At 42.3% G+C, this 19,350-nt stretch overlaps 1 protein-coding gene across 6 annotated transcripts in view; it reads left to right on the forward strand.

The window, feature by feature from the left end:
- Positions 1–19,350, forward strand: part of SEMA4F (ssemaphorin 4F) — a 35,600-nt gene that overhangs the window by 13,653 nt on the left and 2,597 nt on the right. For 5 of the 6 annotated variants that reach the window (XM_058428343.1, XM_058428344.1, XM_032177276.2 and 2 more), the window contains 9 exons: positions 453–546; positions 13,360–13,479; positions 13,580–13,731; positions 14,395–14,573; positions 14,785–14,932; positions 15,059–15,281; positions 15,422–15,531; positions 15,640–15,800; positions 19,164–19,222. In XM_058428343.1, coding sequence (XP_058284326.1) covers positions 453–546; positions 13,360–13,479; positions 13,580–13,731; positions 14,395–14,573; positions 14,785–14,932; positions 15,059–15,281; positions 15,422–15,531; positions 15,640–15,800; positions 19,164–19,222 — 1,246 coding nt within the window. The remainder of the gene's footprint in view (positions 1–452; positions 547–13,359; positions 13,480–13,579; positions 13,732–14,394; positions 14,574–14,784; positions 14,933–15,058; positions 15,282–15,421; positions 15,532–15,639; positions 15,801–19,163; positions 19,223–19,350) is intronic. The other variant, XM_032177277.2, reaches the window with a different exon arrangement.

A 19,350-nucleotide genomic window follows, 5' to 3' on the forward strand; every position in this document is an offset into this window, starting at 1 on the left:
CAGCCTCCACTTTTCTTTGTCCTTTCTAAGGTTTCCCGTCCTCAGGAGGCCTGCTTTCTTCCTGATCCTTCTTGTCATGTAGCATATTCTCCAGCCAGTTACAAACCCTATAGTTCAGCAGTGTTTCAGAGGAAAGACCTACCTTCAGCCTCTTAGGTGCTTCTTGGGCTGTCCTAGGAATTTCTTCATCAGGGCATGTGGGTGTTGGCTGCTGGGGGAATTGAGGGAGGAGGAATAAACTGATGAACAAAGGATAGCAGAGATGAGACATGCAGGAGTAGATGGGGGCATCAGGAATAGCTGACTGGTAATATGGGGATGATAGTTGGGGGTGGGGAGTGGAAGGGGAGAGGAATGGGAATTGACCTTTTCCTTCATCTGACCGTCTTTGTAATTCTCACCATGAACCTTCCCTATGACCCCTAAACCAATTGCCCCCTTCTGGTCTATAGGACGTGTCCAGGTTCCAGCAGGTTGAAAGACTTGAGAGTGGCCGGGGGAAATGTCCTTTTGAGCCAGCTCAGCGGTCAGCAGCTGTAATGGCTGGTGAGTGGGAAGAGACAAGAACCTGTAACTTCTTCCTAATTTCCTCCTTCCCCACCCCTGCTGTTAGAATTTCTGTGTTCTTTCTTACCTTGGAATGTCTATTATTCTCATATCTCTTTTTAGCCTTTCCTGTTCTTCCCTGAGTGCCTGTGTGACCACCTGCTTTTCCTCACCTGGTATGATATCCCCAGGATTCTCTCCACAGAATGTATCCTCTGCACCTCTAGTGTAATGTGTCCTCTCTTAACCTCATTTTCTTTTCTCATAGTGTTTTTTTTCCTGTTAATAAGTGGAATATACTACAATGCATATTGTAATAAATTTGGAAAAAGTATAAAGAAGAACATGAAAAAAACTTCTAGAACAGCACTTTCCAAAAGAACTTTATGTAACGATGGAAATGTTCTACATCTGCACTGTCCAATACAGTAGCCACTAGCTGTTGTGGCTATAGAGCCCTTGAAATGTGACTAGTGTGACTGAAGGAAGGAATTTTAAATAGTATTTATTTTATGTAATTAGCCCTGTATGTCTAGTGGTACCATATTAGTGTAATTCTAAAATATCTCTACTTAGAAAATTATTGCTAATATTTTAGGATATTTCCTAATATCCTGCATTAGTCTATTTATGTTGCTATAAAGAAATACCTGAGACAGGGTAATTTATAAAGAAAAGAAGTTTATTTGGCTCATGGTTTTGGATGCTGGACATGAAGCATAGTGCTAGTATCTGCCTCTGGTGAGGGCCTTAGGAAGCATACAGTCATGGCAGAGAGTGAAGGGGAGCCAATGTGTCACATAGTGAGAGAGGGGGCAAGAGAGAGAGAGGGAGGAGGTGCTTTTTTAAACAGATCTTTTGTGAACTCAGAGTGAGAGCTCACTCATTACTGCTAGGACAGCACCAAGCCATTCATGAAACATCTTCCTGCATGACCAAACACCTCACACTAGGTCCACTTCCAACATTGGAGGTCACGTATCAATGTGAGTTTTAGAGGGGACAAAATATCCAAGCCATATCTTATCCTAAATGGATATTAATGTGTGTGCACACCCATGTACATTCATGCACATACATTTACTGCCAGTCCTTTGTTGCTCAGGGGAGTCAGTAATGACTATTAAATAAATTCCTGCTAGTACTTCTTTTGAACAAGCTGCCTATGATTGCTCAAGTGTGAAATGATTCTATCACAAACCTAAACCTCTTCTTGAGAGTGACTGTCTATTAGCAGCCACACAGCAAATTGTTTTTGTGCCACATAGCCTGAATTTTAGGTCAGACCACCCAACATACACCCTCCAAATTCAGTGAAAAGCCATTTTCTTGTGGTAGTGTAAAGCAGGTTAATGGAAATTTTATGAGCATGTGCACATTATAAAACTTTTAAATGTCATGCTACATGGATGTAATTTTGAATTTTGTCATGTAATTTTATATCACAGGCATTTCTATATAATTTAAAAATTCATTGTAAAGATAATGTTTAGTGACATGTTGTTCATTCTGCTAACATACCATGAATTAAAGAATTCCAAATTATTTATATAAATTTAATTAGTTCAAAGATTTTGCTATTATCCATATTACTGTAATGAACATCTTTGTGCATAAATTTTTGCTCACATTTTAGGTTGTCCTCTTAAGATTCCTAGAAATGGATTACTGTATCAAAGGGTGTGAACATTTAATGGCTCATTATCTGTTGCTAATTGAGTTTCTAGAAAGGGTATACCAATTTACACCCTAAATCAGCAGTGAATGAGAGTGGCTTTTCTCTCACATAAATTTCACCAGAATGTATTGTTGCCATTTAAAAAAATCTTTGCTATTTTGAGACTAAAAATGGCACCTTGTTTTTATTTGTATTTCTTTGAATATTAGTGAAGTTGAATGTTTTTCATGTTTTAGTACTTATTTTTATTTCTTCTTTGGTAAATCCTCTGCTCATGTTCTTGGACCAGTTAACACGTAGGATATTAGTGTTTCAATTACATATCTTTTCCTTTGTGATTGTATATAATTTTTAAGCTCAATCCTTTACTTAAAGAGCAGATAACATTTTTTCTTAAAATTTTTTTCCAAACATATAACTCTTTGATCTGTTAATATTTGGCGTTATTTTGATGAATCGCATGAGAGGGGGATCTAAATTAATTTTTCGCAGCTAGCTAATCAGTTGACTCAGCATCATTCATCATACTGTTTTTTTCTTTCCTTGCTGACTTTTTTTTGCCAATTTTATCATAAAATTAATTTTTGCCTATATTTTTGGGAAATATTTTATGTAAAACAAAAATTGGGACACAAGATTCTAACAATGAAAATTTTTTCCTATGCATAACTTTATTTTTTAGGGAAAGTTTTAAAAGCTATACAAATTAAATTACTTTTTTTTTTTTTTTTTTTTTTTTTGAGACAGAGTCTTGCTCTCTCGCCCAGGCTGGAGTGCAGCGGCGCAATCTCCACTCACTGCAAGCTGCGCCTCCTGGGTTCACACTTCTCCTGCCTCAGGCTCCCGAGTAGCTGGGACTACAGGCACGTGTCACCATATCCGGCTAATTTTTTGTATTTTTATTAGAGACGGGGTTTCACTGTGTTAGTCAGGATGGTCTCAATCTCCTGACCTCGTGATCCACCCACCTCGGCATCACAAGGTGCTGGGATTACAGGTGTGAGCCACCGCGCCCAGCCATTAAATCACTCTTTAGTGTTATAGTTAATGACTTATCTTTTTCTGAAAAATAAAAAAAAGTTTTTGAAAATGAGCATAGAGTATATATTGACTAAATATAATATTTTGAGTTGTCATGATTATCATTATCTATTGTTGAAATTGATGAGACCTTCCTTATACTCATACATGTTTGTATAAAACAATTTAGTCGATAGTTTGTTTTTCTAGGTTTTTAGTCAACATCTTTGGTGACACTCAGAGTCATTAAGGAAGATTTCTGAGTTTTCTTTTTTATTTTATTTTATTTTATTATTATACTTTAGGTTTTAGGGTACATGTGCACAATGTGCAGGTTTGTTACATATGTATCCATGTGCCGTGTTGGTTTGCTGCACCCATTAACTCTTCATTTAGCATTAGGTATATCTCCTAATGCTGTCCCTCCCCCCTCCCCCCAACCCACAACAGTCCCCGGAGTGTGATGTTCCCCTTCCTGTGTCCATGAGTTCTCGTTGTTCAATTCCCACCTATGAGTGAGAACATGCGGTGTTTGGTTTTTTGTCCTTGCGATAGTTTACTGAGAATGATGTTTTCCAGTTTCATCCATGTCCCTACAAAGGACATGAACTCATCACTTTTTATGGCTGCATAGTATTCCATGGTGTATATGTGCCACATTTTCTTAATCCAGTCTATTGTTGTTGGACATTTGGGTTAGTTCCAAGTCTTTGCTATTGTGAATAGTGCCGCAATAAACATACGTGTGCATGTGTCTTTATAGCAGCATGATTTATAGTCCTTTGGGTATACACCCAGTAATGGGATGGCTGGGTCAAATGGTATTTCTAGTTCTAGATCCCTGAGGAATCGCCACACTGACTTCCACAATGGTTGAACTAGTTTATAGTCCCACCAACAGTGTAAAAGTGTTCCTATTTCTCCACATCCTCTCCAGCACCTGTTGTTTCCGACTTTTTAATGATCGCCATTCTAAGTGGTGTGAGATGGTATCTCATTGTGGTTTTGATTTGCATTTCTCTGATAGCCAGTGGTGATGAGCATTTTTTCATGTGTTTTTTGGCTGCATAAATGTCTTCTTTTGAGAAGTGTCTGTTCATGTCCTTTGCCCACTTTTTGATGGGGTTGTTTGTTTTTTTCTTGTAAATTTGTTTGAGTTCATTGTAGATTCTGGGTATTAGCCCTTTGTCAGATGAGTAGGTTGCAAAAATTTTCTCCCATTCTGTAGGTTGCCTGTTCACTCTGATGGTAGTTTCTTTTGCTGTGCAGAAGCTCTTTAGTTTAATTAGATCCCATTTGTCAATTTTGGCTTTTGTTGCCATTGCTTTTGGTGTTTTAGACATGAAGTCCTTGCCCATGCCTATGTCCTGAATGGTATTGCCTAGGCTTTCTTCTAGGGTTTTTATGGTTTTAGGTCTAACACGTAAGTCTTTAATCCATCTTGAATTAATTTTTGTATAAGGTGTAAGGAAGGGATCCAGTTTCAGCTTTCTACATATGGCTAGCCAGTTTTCCCAGCACCATTTATTAAATAGGGAATCCTTTCCCCATTGCTTGTTTTTGTCAGGTTTGTCAAAGATCAGATAGTTGTAGATATGCGGCATTATTTCTGAGGGCTCTGTTCTGTTCCATTGATCTATGTCTCTGTTGTGGTACCAGTACCATGCTGTTTTGGTTACTGTAGCCTTGTAGTATAGTTTGAAGTCAGGTAGCATGATGCCTCCAGGTTTGTTCTTTTGGTTTAGGATTGGCTTGGCGATGCGGGCTCTTTTTTGGTTCCATATGAACTTTAAAGTAGTTTTTTCCAATTCTGTGAAGAAAGTCATTGGTAGCTTGATGGGGATGGCATTGAATCTATAAATTACCTTGGGCAGTATGGCCATTTTCACGATATTGATTCTTCCAACCCATGAGCATGGAATGTTCTTCCATTTGTTTGTATCCTCTTTTATTTCATTAAGCAGTGGTTTGCAGTTCTCCTTGAAGAGCTCCTTCACATCCCTTGTAAGTTGGATTCCTAGGTATTTTATTCTCTTTGAAGCAATTGTGAATGGGAGCAATTCACTCATGATTTGGCTCTCTGTTTGTCTGTCAGAGATTTCTGAGTTTTCATGGTTGTGATATCTCTTGAGTCTTTAAAATTGTTTATCAGCAAAATGACTTCTTACTTGCAACAATCTAAGATAATCATTTATCGTACTTTTGTTTCAAGCAGTAATTTCTGTTTCATTTTGTTTTTTTTTTTTGTTTTTTTGAGACAGATTCTTGCTCTGTCTCCCAGGCTGGAATGCAGTGGCGCCATCTTGGCTCACTGCAACCTCCATCTCACAGGTTCAAGTGATTGTCCTGCCTCAGCCTCCTGAGTAGCTGAGGTTACAGGCGTCCACCACCACTCCCGGCTAATTTTTATATTTTTAGTAGAGATGGGGTTTCACCATGTTGGTCAGGCTGGTCTCAAACTCCTGACCTCATGATCTGCCTGCCTCGGCCTCTCAAAGTGCTGGGATTACAGGCGTGAGCCACCGCACCTGGCCTCAAGCAGTAGTCTTTAAGCATGTTTAGCCCTCTGTGAGTAATTTCTCTTTATTAGGTCAGCAAGTGAATTCGTATTAGAATGTGGTTTAAGAATACAAATTTCCAGTTTTAGTAAATGTGCTGCTGAAGCGAACACAAGAATACAAATTTCATAAAGATCATTATAAAACAAAGTGGGAGGAATATTTTCAAAAAGGTTTTAAGTCTTTTCTTTTTTTAAAGAAAATTCAGGGTTGCCTTTCAGTTGATGATTGCTGGAGGCCATCAGAACTCACTTCCTAATAGTTTAGAATGGTTAGCTTCAGTTAATGTGGAAACTATGTCTCTAGCTATCTCAGATCCAAATCATAGTCAATACTAATATTATACATTTTCATATGAAGTTATTACTTTACAGGGTTATAATTTAAAAGTTTTTCCTGGTCTGACATAAGTGCTAGCATTTACTTGAGGCTTTCAAGAATGATTCATTATGCCTTGCTTTGCCTCTGTTTTGAAAATAGCAGTATAGAAATAGTGGTAACATTATATAAGAATTAGCACCAAAATTCCCAATTAGGTTCTGTAAAAATGTCCTTAAAGATAATAGCAGTATTTGAAATGAAAAGAGCTTTTAATTATGAAAATATGATTAGAATATAATAGGAGTATTTACTTTAAATTGTAAAAATTACAATGTGCATTGTAGAAAATTGAGAAAATGTAGAAATACATAAAAAAGAAAATAAAAATGTTATTTGTAATTCTATCATTACCAAGCAACCACTATTATTATTTTGGAGTATTTTGAGTGTTTTCTTCTACTGTGTCTGTGTGTCTGCATATTTATAATAACTTGGAATTATGTATATTTCATTTACCATTGTATACTGAGCATTTTCTCATCATAGAAATTTTTTCTTCAAAACATGATTTTTGGCAGTTGCATACAATTACATAATTTGTACTGCATAGGTAGATGGATGTAGCATGATTTAATTATTTCTATGTAATTATACATTCAATTTTTAAAATTATTGCTTTTATAAATCATGCTGCAGCAGGAATCCTTTTACATAATTCTTTGCATTAATCTACTTAATTGCGTATGAATCAATCCAAAAAGTGGAATTGCTAGATGTAAGAGTGTAGATTTTGGCTGGGCGCGGTGGCTCATGCCTGTAATCCCAGCACTTTGGGAGGCCGAGGCGGGTGGATCACGAGGTCAGGAGATCGAGACCACGGTGAAACCCCATCTCTACTAAAAAATACAAAAAGTTAGCCAGGCGTGGTGGCGGGCGCCTGTAGTCCCAGCTACTCGGAGAGGCTGAGGCAGGAGAATGGCGTGAACCCGGGAGGCGGAGCTTACAGTGAGCCAAGATTGTGCCAGTGCACTCCAGCCTGGGCCACAGAGCGAGACTCCGTCTCAAAAAAAAAAAAAAAAGAGTGTAGATTTTGATGGTGCTTGATGGATTTGGACAAATTAATTGCTCTCCAGTTAGTCCTACCAGCAATGGCTACCAGCAGTGGCTAAAGGGCCTGTCCCATTGCCAGTCCCAAGTAATATGTACAAACAAACAGTGACCTCCTACAAAGTCCAGTATGATATATATATATTTTGATTGGCATTTCTTTTAGTGAGGTTGAACAATTTTTCATGTGTTTATTGGTACTTCTATTTCTTTTGGGAAAGCCTCTGAAGTCTTATTTTCAAATACGAAGTTTATCTGTACTATACTTAGATACAATTAAGAAAATGATCTCATTGTCTTTATTTGCGCTATTATAATTTGGAAAAATATGAATATTTTGACATTCACATTAGCCTAAGAACATCAGTGATTCCTTCTCAGTCTCCTTGATAGGCCTTTTGTCTTCTCATTCTTAAATGTTGGAGTTCCTTAGGCTTCTACCTAAGAGCCTCTTCTCTTCTCACTCTATGTAGTTGTGATCTCAGTGAGCCCCATGGCTTCTGTTTCCACTGCATTCTGATGGCTCCCAAATCTGCATCTGCCTCCTGGACATTACCTGGAGGTACAGACCACACATCCAACTGCCTTCCACACATCTTCAGTTGGATGTCCCACAGGAATCTGAAAATCATCATGTCCCAAAGTGAGCTCATCTTTACTCACTTCCCCCAAACCTGCTTCTCCACCAGTCTTCCCTCCTCTGAGCGTATAGTGCCATACTCACTCAGGTACCCAAGCTAGAGACAGCAGTCAGTTGTCTTTGGGCCTCCCTATCACATCCTATAATAGATAGGGTTTCTATCAAGAAGAGCAGAAGACTTTGCTCTTTCTCTTTGGGAACCCATTCTGTGTTTTTATCATATGGTTTTGGTGTCACTGCATCTTGTGATGAATGCGTCTGCCAAGGAGCTCTGCAAATGTTCTAGATGCACTGCATCCTGCCAGCATTTTGAGGCCAAGTCTACTTCTTAAATCTCCAAGACTAGGATTCACACATGAAAACAAGACAGTTACAGAAATCCTACATGGCCAACAGAGGGAAAGGTAGAGTCAACACTGCATCTCCAATCATCTAATTGTGCCCAATAATAGGCTTAAAAATTTTTTTTTTAAAAAAATATCCAGCTGGCTCAATCCTTAAATAAGGAAAAGACTTTTTGAGTAGGAGCTATCTATCCAGAAAAATGTCTGATCATGGGAAGAAAAGGGAGCGGAAGAAGAAAGGCCAAGGCATGTAAAAACCGTTGTGTGTGTTTTTTTTTTTTTTGGAGACAGAGTCCTGCTCTGTTGCCCAGGCTGGAGTGCAGTGGCGTGATCTCGGGTCACTGCAACCTCCGCCTCCTGGGTTCAAATGATTCTCCTGTCTCAGCCTCCCAACTAGCTGGGATTACAGGCATGTGCTGCCACGCCCAGCTAATTTTTATACTTTTAGCAGAGACGGGGTTTCGCCATGTTGGCCAGGCTGGTCTTGAACTCCTGACCTCAGGTTATCCACCCGCCCCAGCCTCCCAAAGTCCTGGGATTACAGGCATGAGCCACCACGCGTGGCCAAAAAAAAAAAAAAAAAAAAAAAATTAGCTTTTTAAAACTAATGTACAAGGCTAGGTGTGGTAGCTCACACCTGTAATCCCAGCAATTTGGGATGCCAAGATGGGAAGATTGCTTTAGCCCAGGAGTTCAAGACCAGCTGCGGCAACATACTGAGACCTTGTCGTTAAAAATTAAAGATGGGGTCTTTAAAGGCCCCGTCTTTAAAAATGACCCTGTCTTTAAAAAAAATTAGCCAGGCATTGTGGCGCATGCCTGTGGTCCCAGCTACCTGGGAGGTAGAGGTGGGAGAATTGCTTGAGCCCAGGAGGTTGAGGCTGATCACGCCACGTCACTCCAGCCTGGGTGACAAAGTGAGACCCTGTCTTAAAAACAAAAAGTAGGCTGGGCATGGTGGCTCACGCCTGTAATCCCAGTACTTTGGGAGGCCGAGGTGGGCAAATCATGAGGTCAGGAGTTCAAGACCCGGTACTTTGGGAGGCCAAGATGGGCAGATCATGAGGTCAGGAGTTTGAGACCAGCCTGGCCAACACAGTGAAACCCTATCTCTAATAAAAATACAAAAATTAGCTGGGCGTGGTGGTGGGTGCCTGTAATCCCAGCTACTTGGGAGGCTGAGGCAGGAGAATCGCTTGAACCTGGGTGGCGGAGATTGCAGTGAGCCGAGATAGCACCACTGCACTCCAGCCTGGGCAACGGAGCTAGACTCCATCTCAAACAACAACAACAACAAAAAAACAAAAGGTAACAAACAAAAAACTAATGAACTGATAATTCCTATTGTAACTCTCCTTTAAAAGGAAGCATTTTGATGCCAGAATAGAAATTTTAAACCCCCAGCTGTAGAGAAATATTCACTGCCATGACACATGTTTACAGGCTTTCCATCTGGGCAAGTTGGGATCTCTTTTTACACATAATTACGATTTTTCTTTGGCTGTGTTTCTTCATCTTTTGTGGCTTTCTATGTCTTTTTTTTTGTATTTTCAAAATGGAAATATCTTAGTTTTTTTGCAATATAAAAGTAAAAGATGCTAACTACAAAAAACAAGGATTATTCAATGAATAATCTTTCCTATGCTTGCAGGCATATATACGTAGTTTTAAAAAAGTAAAAAATAGGGTTGAATTATTCCTGGTGGTGTTTTCTAACCTGCTTGTTGAGCAAACTCATCACTGTGGGAATTACTTGCTTTTGCACATCATCTTTTGCCAGTGGCAGATGTGGCCTTGATCCATTCAGCAATAATTTGCCAAACAGTTGTATGGTCAGTGTTATTATATAAGCAATGTATCACAATCACAATATTTGGAATTGAGAGTGTCCTGAAGAGTCCAGGACATGTGGTGATCTTGTGGACTCCTATGCTCAATATTGTAATGGTTGCTATTCCTTCTGCTGTGTAGGGGTGTGTACGTGTATATCTGTCTGTCTGTCTGTCTGTCTGTAAGATGTGCTGCAAGCCCCTTCGTACTCTTAGGGCACCTGGAGCCCTGCTACTTGCTCCCAAAGTGTCTGATCCTTCCTGCTGTTTCATAGTGTCAGTGATTCTTGGCTGTTCCACTCTGAGTGACTGCGCACTTCTCAGTATTTCTGGGCTCCAGTGTTGCTGACTCCCACATTGGTCACTTAGGAAGTTTTGTGACCTCCATCTACTGCGGAGTCTTTCCATGGTTATCTCTGGTCCTTTACTGTTTCAGAATATTTATGATTGTTTTTCTCTAACCCTACGTACGAAGTCATGCTCCCAGCGTCTGCTTTACCACATCTCCTATTCTTAGGGTATCCATGACATGGCTTCTGCCAGGGTTTTGGTTTTAGAGCATTTAATGTGTCATGCTCTTAGGGAACATTTTCAAACTCTGGCCTCTGTGTCAACTTTCCCCCCCTTGGAAATACAGAGGGTTGGCTCATTTGCTGCTCCATTTTCTGCCAGGACCTTTGACCAATACTTGGTTTTTCTTTCCTGAAATTTTCTAGAAGGGAATGGAATATCTTTGTATAGCTTCCCCCTCTTCTGATGGCAGATCAAGCATATGGCCCTTTGAAGTTTCATAAGGAGCTATAACTAACATGAATGAATGTCAACCATGTGCCAGGCCTTAGCTAGGTCTTTTTATTTATCTTATTTAACTGTTAGCACTATTCTGAGTGGAAGATGGCATTATCTTTATTCTGCATTTGAGGAACCTGAGACTTAGGAAAGTTACTTTGCCCAAGATCATAGTACTAATACTTAGGTACTAGTATTAATACAAGTACTAGTACTTGGGTTCAAACCCAAGTCTTCCTGGCTCCCAAACACTTGGATTCTTTTTATAATTGCAAATAATGGAATAGTCTCACTTCCCCACCCCAAAAGAAGGCTTTCAACCCTGCACTGCTGCCCTTGTAGGGCTCTGGCCCTCTTGTTCTCTGCGTAGAGTGTTTCTTCAGTGCTGGTTACCTTTCTGGTACCTGAGACATGCTGCTTCTCTGGAGCATCTGTGACCCCAGGATGATCATGCTTCCCTCCAAGTGGCCCCCCACTCTCTGCTGCTTCCCCCAGTGTGCATGAGCCCTGTGGTTCTGGCTGAGGTTTCATGCACCCGCTTCCAGCACGTCAGCCTGTCTTGCTTCTGTAGCCTCTGACTTGATCTTCTCAGTTGCCTTTGGTAGCTCTGCCCTTAAATGAGAATGCTGTCTTCTGGCTTTACCTTTTTCCCTGGCTATGACTTTCATGTCATGACTTAAGCATGAAGTGTGATGTCTCCCAAGTTGCTGACTCTGGCTCTGTTCCCAGGCGCCTCCCTTAATTGCTTTCCAGGATCTCTGACCGATATCCTGAAGGCACTTCAGCCTTAGAATGTGCAACAAGTGGACTCATTTCCTCTCCAGCTGCCTCTTTTATGGGCCTTATTCTATCATTTGCTGGCTTGGTTAATAATGTCACCACCAACTATCATCAGTCTTAGAAGCTAGAAACCTTGAGAGACATTGGTTTACTTCATTCTGTCTCATCTCATATTCGTTGATGAATTTCAAATCCTGTTAATGGATTCTACCTCAGAAATACCTTCCAAATCCAGCCCCTTTATTTCCTCTGCCTCTGCCTTACTTTGGGCCTTTCACTCTTGCCTGGACTGTATGAATAGCCTTTTAAGTAGCATTATCTTTTTAAAAAACAAAACTGTTGATATCACTTTCCTCCTAAAAAAAGAAATCTCTGCAGTTTTATTCTTACCTGCAGGGTAAAGTGCATATCTGCTGGCATGGCAGAGCAGACTAACCACAACTGAGTGCCCATCCCCACACCTCCAGCTTCCTCTCTGCTCACTGGCCCTGCCCAGCAGCCTCTCTGCCCCTACATGGCTAAGCATGGCTACCCTCTTCACTGCTTGCTTGTCTTCCTCCCTGAAGTCCTCCTTCCATCTGGCAAATTTCTCATTCCCATACCCAGCTCACATGTTGCCTCTGAGATACTGTTCCCTCAGGTAGATATAGCTGGGTTCCCCCATATCTGTTAGTCTGTGCCTCCCAAAATCTGATTACACACTTTTCTTCCTGACTCACATGGGGGTTCTTGGGGCCAGGGATATACTTAGCACCCAGCACAGTTCCTTGTACATAGTAGCTGGTGAAGGCATGCCACCTTGTTCTCTCCAGAGTGCCTATGATACTCAACACACCTCCAGGGTGTTCATGACTTGGTACTACTCTCTGATTCATTTTCCTCTTACTCATGTCAGAGCCCTTGGTGGTGGTACTCAGAGTGGCTACAGTTCTCTCCCATTCAACCCACAGAGCTGAACCCCCCTTCCTTCCCAGAGTGTCTGTGATTTGTCTCTTACTCAATCTCCACTATCTTTGGAGCACCTCTGCCCCTCCACTGTACTAGGAGGGAGGACCTGATTCCTTGTTGCTTCTCCTGGCTGCCTGTGAAATCTCCACTCATGTCCTAGGCTAGTATCTCTCAAAGTGAGGTCCTGAATCACCTGCATCCGATTACTCCGATTGCTTCTTCAAAATGCAGGTTCTTGAGCCAAGCCCAGCTCTACTGAATGAGAATTGCAGGCCCAGGGATCTGCATTTAAATCACTTCCCCAAGTGAGTCTAGTATTCTCTAAAATTGTGACTTGTTCCAAAGCAGTGTACGCCCACTAATGTTCAGAAAGAACATTCATTCCCTGATACATTTACCATAGTGGGACAACTTGAATAAGATTGGGACCTGTTATAAAGCAAATGCCCGTTTTGGAGAGTCACAGTACAATCAGCACATTACAGGATTACTGAAACAGCAACAAAAAAGCCCCAGAGAAACAACCTTGATTTTTATGAGGCGGGCCTTTATTCTCATACATATGGACATTTCTGCACAGTATTTTCTTAATCCTGGTTTCCCTGACTGCCCTGGAGCAGTTTATGTCTAGATTTCCTTAACTGCGATAATGCCTGTGATGTGCTCAGCAGTATCTTGCACTCATGGGTGCTTAGTCCCTGAGAATCGCTGCCCCGCTTTGTGCCCTACTCTGCCTGTGACCTCTGTTGCTTCCCTCAGTGGGTCCCTGATAGCCCATCTCCTCCCTGTCGCCCTGCAGGGGGGGTCCTCTATGCTGCCACTGTGAAAAACTACCTGGGGACGGAGCCAATTATCACCCGAGCAGTGGGTCGTGCCGAGGACTGGATTCGGACAGACACCTTGCCGTCCTGGCTGAACGGTGGGGAGAGGGAGAGGGGTCCTCTGGGGGGACCGATGGGGTGGAATCTGGGAAGGCCTAGGTTGTGTCTGTGAGGATCTGAGGCCACTGATATTCCCAGCCCCAGCCTTTGTCGCAGCCGTGGCCTTGAGCCCAGCCGAATGGGGGGATGAAGATGGAGACGACGAAATCTACTTCTTCTTTACGGAGACTTCCCGAGCATTTGACTCATACGAGCGCATTAAAGTCCCGCGGGTGGCCCGTGTGTGTGCGGTGAGACCCCATCCCAGCTGTCTGTCTGTCGTCTCCTGCTCTGTCTGTCCCCCTGTCTTATCTTTTCCTCTTTGGGTCTCTGTCTTTGAATCTCTCCTGTGTCTCCTATTTTCTCTGCCTTGAATTCTCTTCTGGGAGTTTGAGGAATGTGAGAGAGAGGCTCTGGCCTCTTTGACACCCACAATTACCCGTGTGACACACTGTCTACAGGAGGTGGACTAGTGTAGAGGTTAAAGGGAGGAACTGGTGACAGATAGACCAGGGTTCAACTCCCTGCCCTACTCACCATTTAACTGCCTTTGCAACTCTGTCCAGGTTCTTTAGTGTCTTTGAAACTTGTCTATAAAAAGAGGATAATAATGATGCCTGTCCGTGAGGGCTGTTTGAGGATTAAATGAGGTAACTTACGTAAAACACATAATACAGCACCTTATAAGGGCACAGTTAACTTAGTCACTGTCATTGTTATTGTGACCCCTTCACCCTTGTATCTTATTATCCCTGCAGCTACTCTGTGTGGCTCTCTGTCCTTGCATTTGTGTGCATCTCTCTCCCCATCTGTCTGTCTGCCCTGAAGTCAGAGAGGAAACTTAAATTGGTCTCCATGCTCCTTGCCCAATGATGATCATCTAAAGAGAACCTCCCATGTGTTTGTCACCCCAGGGGGACCTCGGGGGCCGGAAGACCCTCCAGCAGAGATGGACGACATTTTTGAAAGCTGACCTGCTCTGTCCAGGACCTGAGCATGGCCGGGCCTCCAGTGTCCTGCAGGATGTTGCTGTGCTTCGATCTGAGCTTGGGGCAGGGACTCCCATCTTTTATGGCATCTTTTCTTCCCAGTGGTGAGGGGTCTTGGTGTGGAGGAGAGTTACAGGGTGGGAGATATGTGGGGTTGGCACAATGTTAGTGTTGTCTCTTCCAGAGGGGGCAGGCTCTCCCGCCTTTGGCTGCATGCCTCCCTGTGCGTTTCTCAGGGGTCATCTCATTTGACAAGGGATGAGCTGCTATCCCCCAGACCCCTCCAGATATCCAGCTCCAACCTGTGAATTCCAGGGAAGGGGCTACCATCTCTGCTGTCTGTGCCTTCCGACCACAAGACATTCGGACAGTGCTGAATGGTCCCTTCAGAGAACTAAAACATGACTGCAACAGAGGACTGCCTGTAGTGGACAATGATGTGCCCCAGCCCAGACCTGGAGAGGTGAGGGGGCAGATCTTCATTCTAGGCCTGAAGTAAAGAGCTGCTATTAAGGCAAGAGCCCCACTAAGCATCACTGGCATGTCCTGTTCCTGGGAAACTTTGTCACCAGTCCTGTATTTCCTCTAGTGCATCACCAACAACATGAAGCTCCGGCACTTTGGCTCATCTCTCTCCCTGCCTGACCGTGTACTCACCTTCATCCGGGACCACCCACTCATGGACAGGCCAGTGTTTCCAGCTGATGGCCACCCCCTGCTGGTCACTACAGATACAGCCTATCTCAGGGTCGTGGCCCACAGAGTGACCAGCCTCTCAGGGAAAGAGTATGATGTGCTCTACCTGGGGACAGGTATATTTAGTGGTCAAGCAGGTTGCCTACCTAGCGCATACACATTCTCATCACAGAGAGGGTACTGTAATATATATAGGTCTGAGTCCCAGGCACAGGGGCAATTATGTCATTATTCTTGTTCCTTTGCTGTCCCCTAGAGGATGGACACCTCCACCGAGCAGTGCGGATCAGAGCTCAGCTCAGTGTTCTTGAAGATCTGGCCTTATTCCCAGAGCCACAGCCAGTTGAGAACATGAAATTGTACCACGTGAGTTGTAGATTTTGGAGAGTCTATTGGGGAGACATCTGAGTCCAAAGCCAGTTTGTGACCCTGAGGTCTGGGAGATCCAGTGTATCCCCCACTCCCTTTTTGTAGAGCTGGCTCCTGGTTGGCTCCGGTACTGAGGTGACACAAGTGAATACAACCAACTGTGGCCGTCTCCAGAGCTGCTCAGAGTGCATCCTGGCCCAGGACCCAGTCTGTGCCTGGAGCTTCCGGCTGGATGAGTGTGTGGCCCATGCCGGGGAGCACCGAGGGTGAGTGTAGCTGCCTGGATTTCTTGCTTACTGTGCCAGGGCTCTGTCCCATCCATATGTCTATGTTTCTCATCTGTTAATGCTGCCCTGCTGGAGGCTGTTTTCTTTTTCTGTCTGTTAGTGTCTACATCACTCGTGTGTCCTTCTGTCAGTCCATACTAGCTCATCTGTTTGTCCATCTAGTGCTACCTCATCAATGTCCTTGCCTCTCTGCTGGACCTGCCTTGACCTGACAGTGTGCCATCTCTAGTGGATGCTTCTTAGTTTTCATCTTACAAGAGCTCTTGGAAGTGTTTTCACAGTTGTCCACTCCCTCTTTCCTTGAAATGCTTTCCTCTTGCTCTCTATGACTGCATTCTTTGGTCTCCTTTACTTTCCCATCCAACTACTGAATGTTGATATTCCTCAGGATTCAGTCCTGGACCCATTCTCTTTACACTTTCATGCTCTCTCTAGGCAGTTTCATTCTCGTTACTTTCAATACCATCTGAGTGCTAAGACAACCACAAATATATCTAGTTGAGCTGTGGAACTCCCCATCTGGCTGTCTACTTGATATTCCCTTGGATGCTTCATAAGCAACTCAAACTTAGCAAGTCAAAGTACGCACTGTTGTTTCCTCTTTATCCCACATGCTCCTCTTCTGGTTTTCCTCATTGCAGTAAAGGGAACTCCATGCATCTAGTTGCTCAAGCCAGAAATTGCCCACATTGTATTATGATTTGTACTGATTCTAGCACCCAAATGTCCTTAGTCCACCCTCTTCTGTCCACATCTACTGCTACCACTCTAGTCCAAGCCATCATTGCTTCTTAACTGGACTACTCTAATAACCTAATTGGTCTTCTTTTGACCATTCTGGGCTCCTACCAGCCATTTTCCATTTAGCAGCTTAAAAGCATATGTCACATTGAAGCAAATCCCTGGCATCATATCATATTCATCTTAAATATTTCAATATATATCTCTATTAGATAAGGAGTTTTTTGTTTTTGTTTTTTTTTTTTTTTGAGATGGAGTCTCACTCTGTTGCCCAGGCTGGGGTACAGTGACGCCATTTCGGCTCACTGCAACCTCTGCCTCCCTTATTAAAGTGATTCTCCTGCCTCAGCCTCCTGAATAGCTGGGATTACAGGTGCCCACCACCATGCCCGGCTAATTTTTTTATTTTTAGTAGAGACGGGGTTTCACTACGTTGGCCAGGCTGGTCTGGAACTCCTGACCTCAAGCAATCCACTTGCCTTGGCCTCCCAAAGTGCTGGTATTACAGGTGTGAGCCACTGCGCCCAGCCCAGGACTCTTAAAAACATTTTATTGTGGGAAAGTTCAATCATATCCAAAGGTAGAGAGAATTGTATAATGAATTTCCATGCATCCATCCCTCAGCTTCAACAACCATCAGCTCCTGGCCAATCTTGCCTCATCAGTACGTTTACTCATTCCCAACTATTTTGAAGCAAATCCTGAACATCATTTCACTTCATCCATAAATCTTTCTGTCCGTATCTCTAACATACAAGGGCTTTAAAAAAAAAACCATATTACCATTATCATACTAAAAACTTACTTTCTTAATGTCATCAAATATCCAGTCAGTGTTCTGATTTCTTCAATTGCATATATTTTAAAAAGTTTATGTCAGTATCCAAATAATGCTTATTAATTGTAATTGGCTAATATGTTTCTTAAGTGTCTTTTAATTGTTGAGATCTTCCAGTAGAGTATTTTTAATCACTTGATTCTGAAGTGTTTTTGCAAAGTGACCTTGAGATTTCCTATTTTGAAGTCCAGTTAATTTATAGCATATTTGTATACTACAGAACCTCAAGTATATACAGAACCCAGAATATTACAAAACCCCATGGCTACAAATTCTGTAGAGATAAAAGTACGTGTCTTTGGAATAAAACAGATTAATTCACACATGTCAAAACAGAGTGAAATGTTTAAAATGGTAACTGATCTGTAGGGCTAGATATGAAAGAAAAATTATATGAAAGATATATGATTAGAATAGTCATAACATTTAATTTTGTTTTTCTGATATTTGTCTTGAATTATAAGTGTAAAATCTTATGCCATCTCTTGATCAGATTCTTGACTTTTTGCCACCTGGGGATATAAAGTAACTCTTGGATGACAGGCTTGGCCAGCTTTGCATTTTTGGTTAAGAACTTTAACCTGGTCTTTTAGTTTTTTGGGGGAGAACTTTTAAACATCTAAGACAAAAGCAAGGGCTTTATTCTGTCCTTTATTGTTTTAATTTCCATTAAAATAAGAATTCACTGGTCTTAGATATCCTCTATACTTGAGCCTCAAGGATTCCCTTAAGGTATACATGAGTGGAGGGGGGTGGTGGGGAGTGTGGGGTGTGTGTTTATGCCAGTGTTCTGGGTTGTTCTTGTGTAAATTGCCTATACCTCAGTTCATCCAAGGGAGAAGAACATAGACTGTGAAGTTCCTGTGGCAACAGCTGTACATGTGGTCTTCCTGTGTTCCCCACTCTCAGCTAGACTAATCAACCTCGGTTTTACCCAAGAAACTTCCATCTATTCATACCAGTCTTGGGAGCTCATTTCAGGGACCTCAATTCATATTGAAGGAGTTCATACTCAGATGAGTCTGTGTTTGATTGAGGCTTTGTGTGTTCAGACCTTTTCACTGACAACCGTAGTAGGGGTCTCATTGACTTCCCTGCCTCTGGGAGTGGTGCCAGAGAGTTTAGCAGTGAGCAGTCCATCTTGCTATCCTCCATCAGATATAGTCCACCCAAATCCTGGAAGTACCAGGACTGTGCCTGGAGCTTCCAGCTGGATGACCCCAGATCCTTTGAAATAACACATAGGCCAGTATATATCAACCTCTATTGAAGAGTTCCTTTGTAGAGACAAGCAGCTTTTAGGAAACAAGAAGTCACCTCACTGACCCTAAAGGAATTTTGATTAGCTTCTACAGAAAAGGAGTTTGCTCTTTCTCTTAAATAAAAGAAAAATCCCTATAGTTTTTATCCTTTTTTTTCCTAGAGAAATCTTGTGGTTGTGGAGAACCAGGTTCATTTCTTAGAAGATTCTGTTTCTTTTAAAGCACCCCCACTAAACATCTTTACAACAGACCTAGTGCAAATTTAGCTATCCATGGTCTGCTAGAAAGATGCACGGAATTTGATATGGCAAATGAAATGTCATGAGTAATATTAAGAGGTATTGGGGAAAAATTTGGTGATGAGGAGAAACTTGACTGATGATTTCTGGAGTGATTTCTGGGATGATGGGAGATATATTGAATGAGGGAGTCTTCAGTAATACTGAGGAGGGTTGAAGGGAATGTTGACACTGGATTTACCAAGCATTCTCTTCTTTATAGGTTGGTCCAAGACATAGAGTCAGCAGATGTCTCCTCTTTGTGTCCTAAAGAGCCTGGAGGTCTGTATAGTCTGTATGGATTAGGGAAATGTGGGTGGAGTGGATGGAAAGGGGCTAGAGAGTTGTTCATTTTGGAACCATTCTAAACCTTGGATCCTGGAAGATGTGGCAGCCAGGAACCTCGGGCC

Source organism: Hylobates moloch, unplaced genomic scaffold, assembly GCF_009828535.3.
Source record: "Hylobates moloch isolate HMO894 unplaced genomic scaffold, HMol_V3 SCAFFOLD_15, whole genome shotgun sequence".
Lineage (NCBI taxonomy): Eukaryota > Metazoa > Chordata > Mammalia > Primates > Hylobatidae > Hylobates > Hylobates moloch.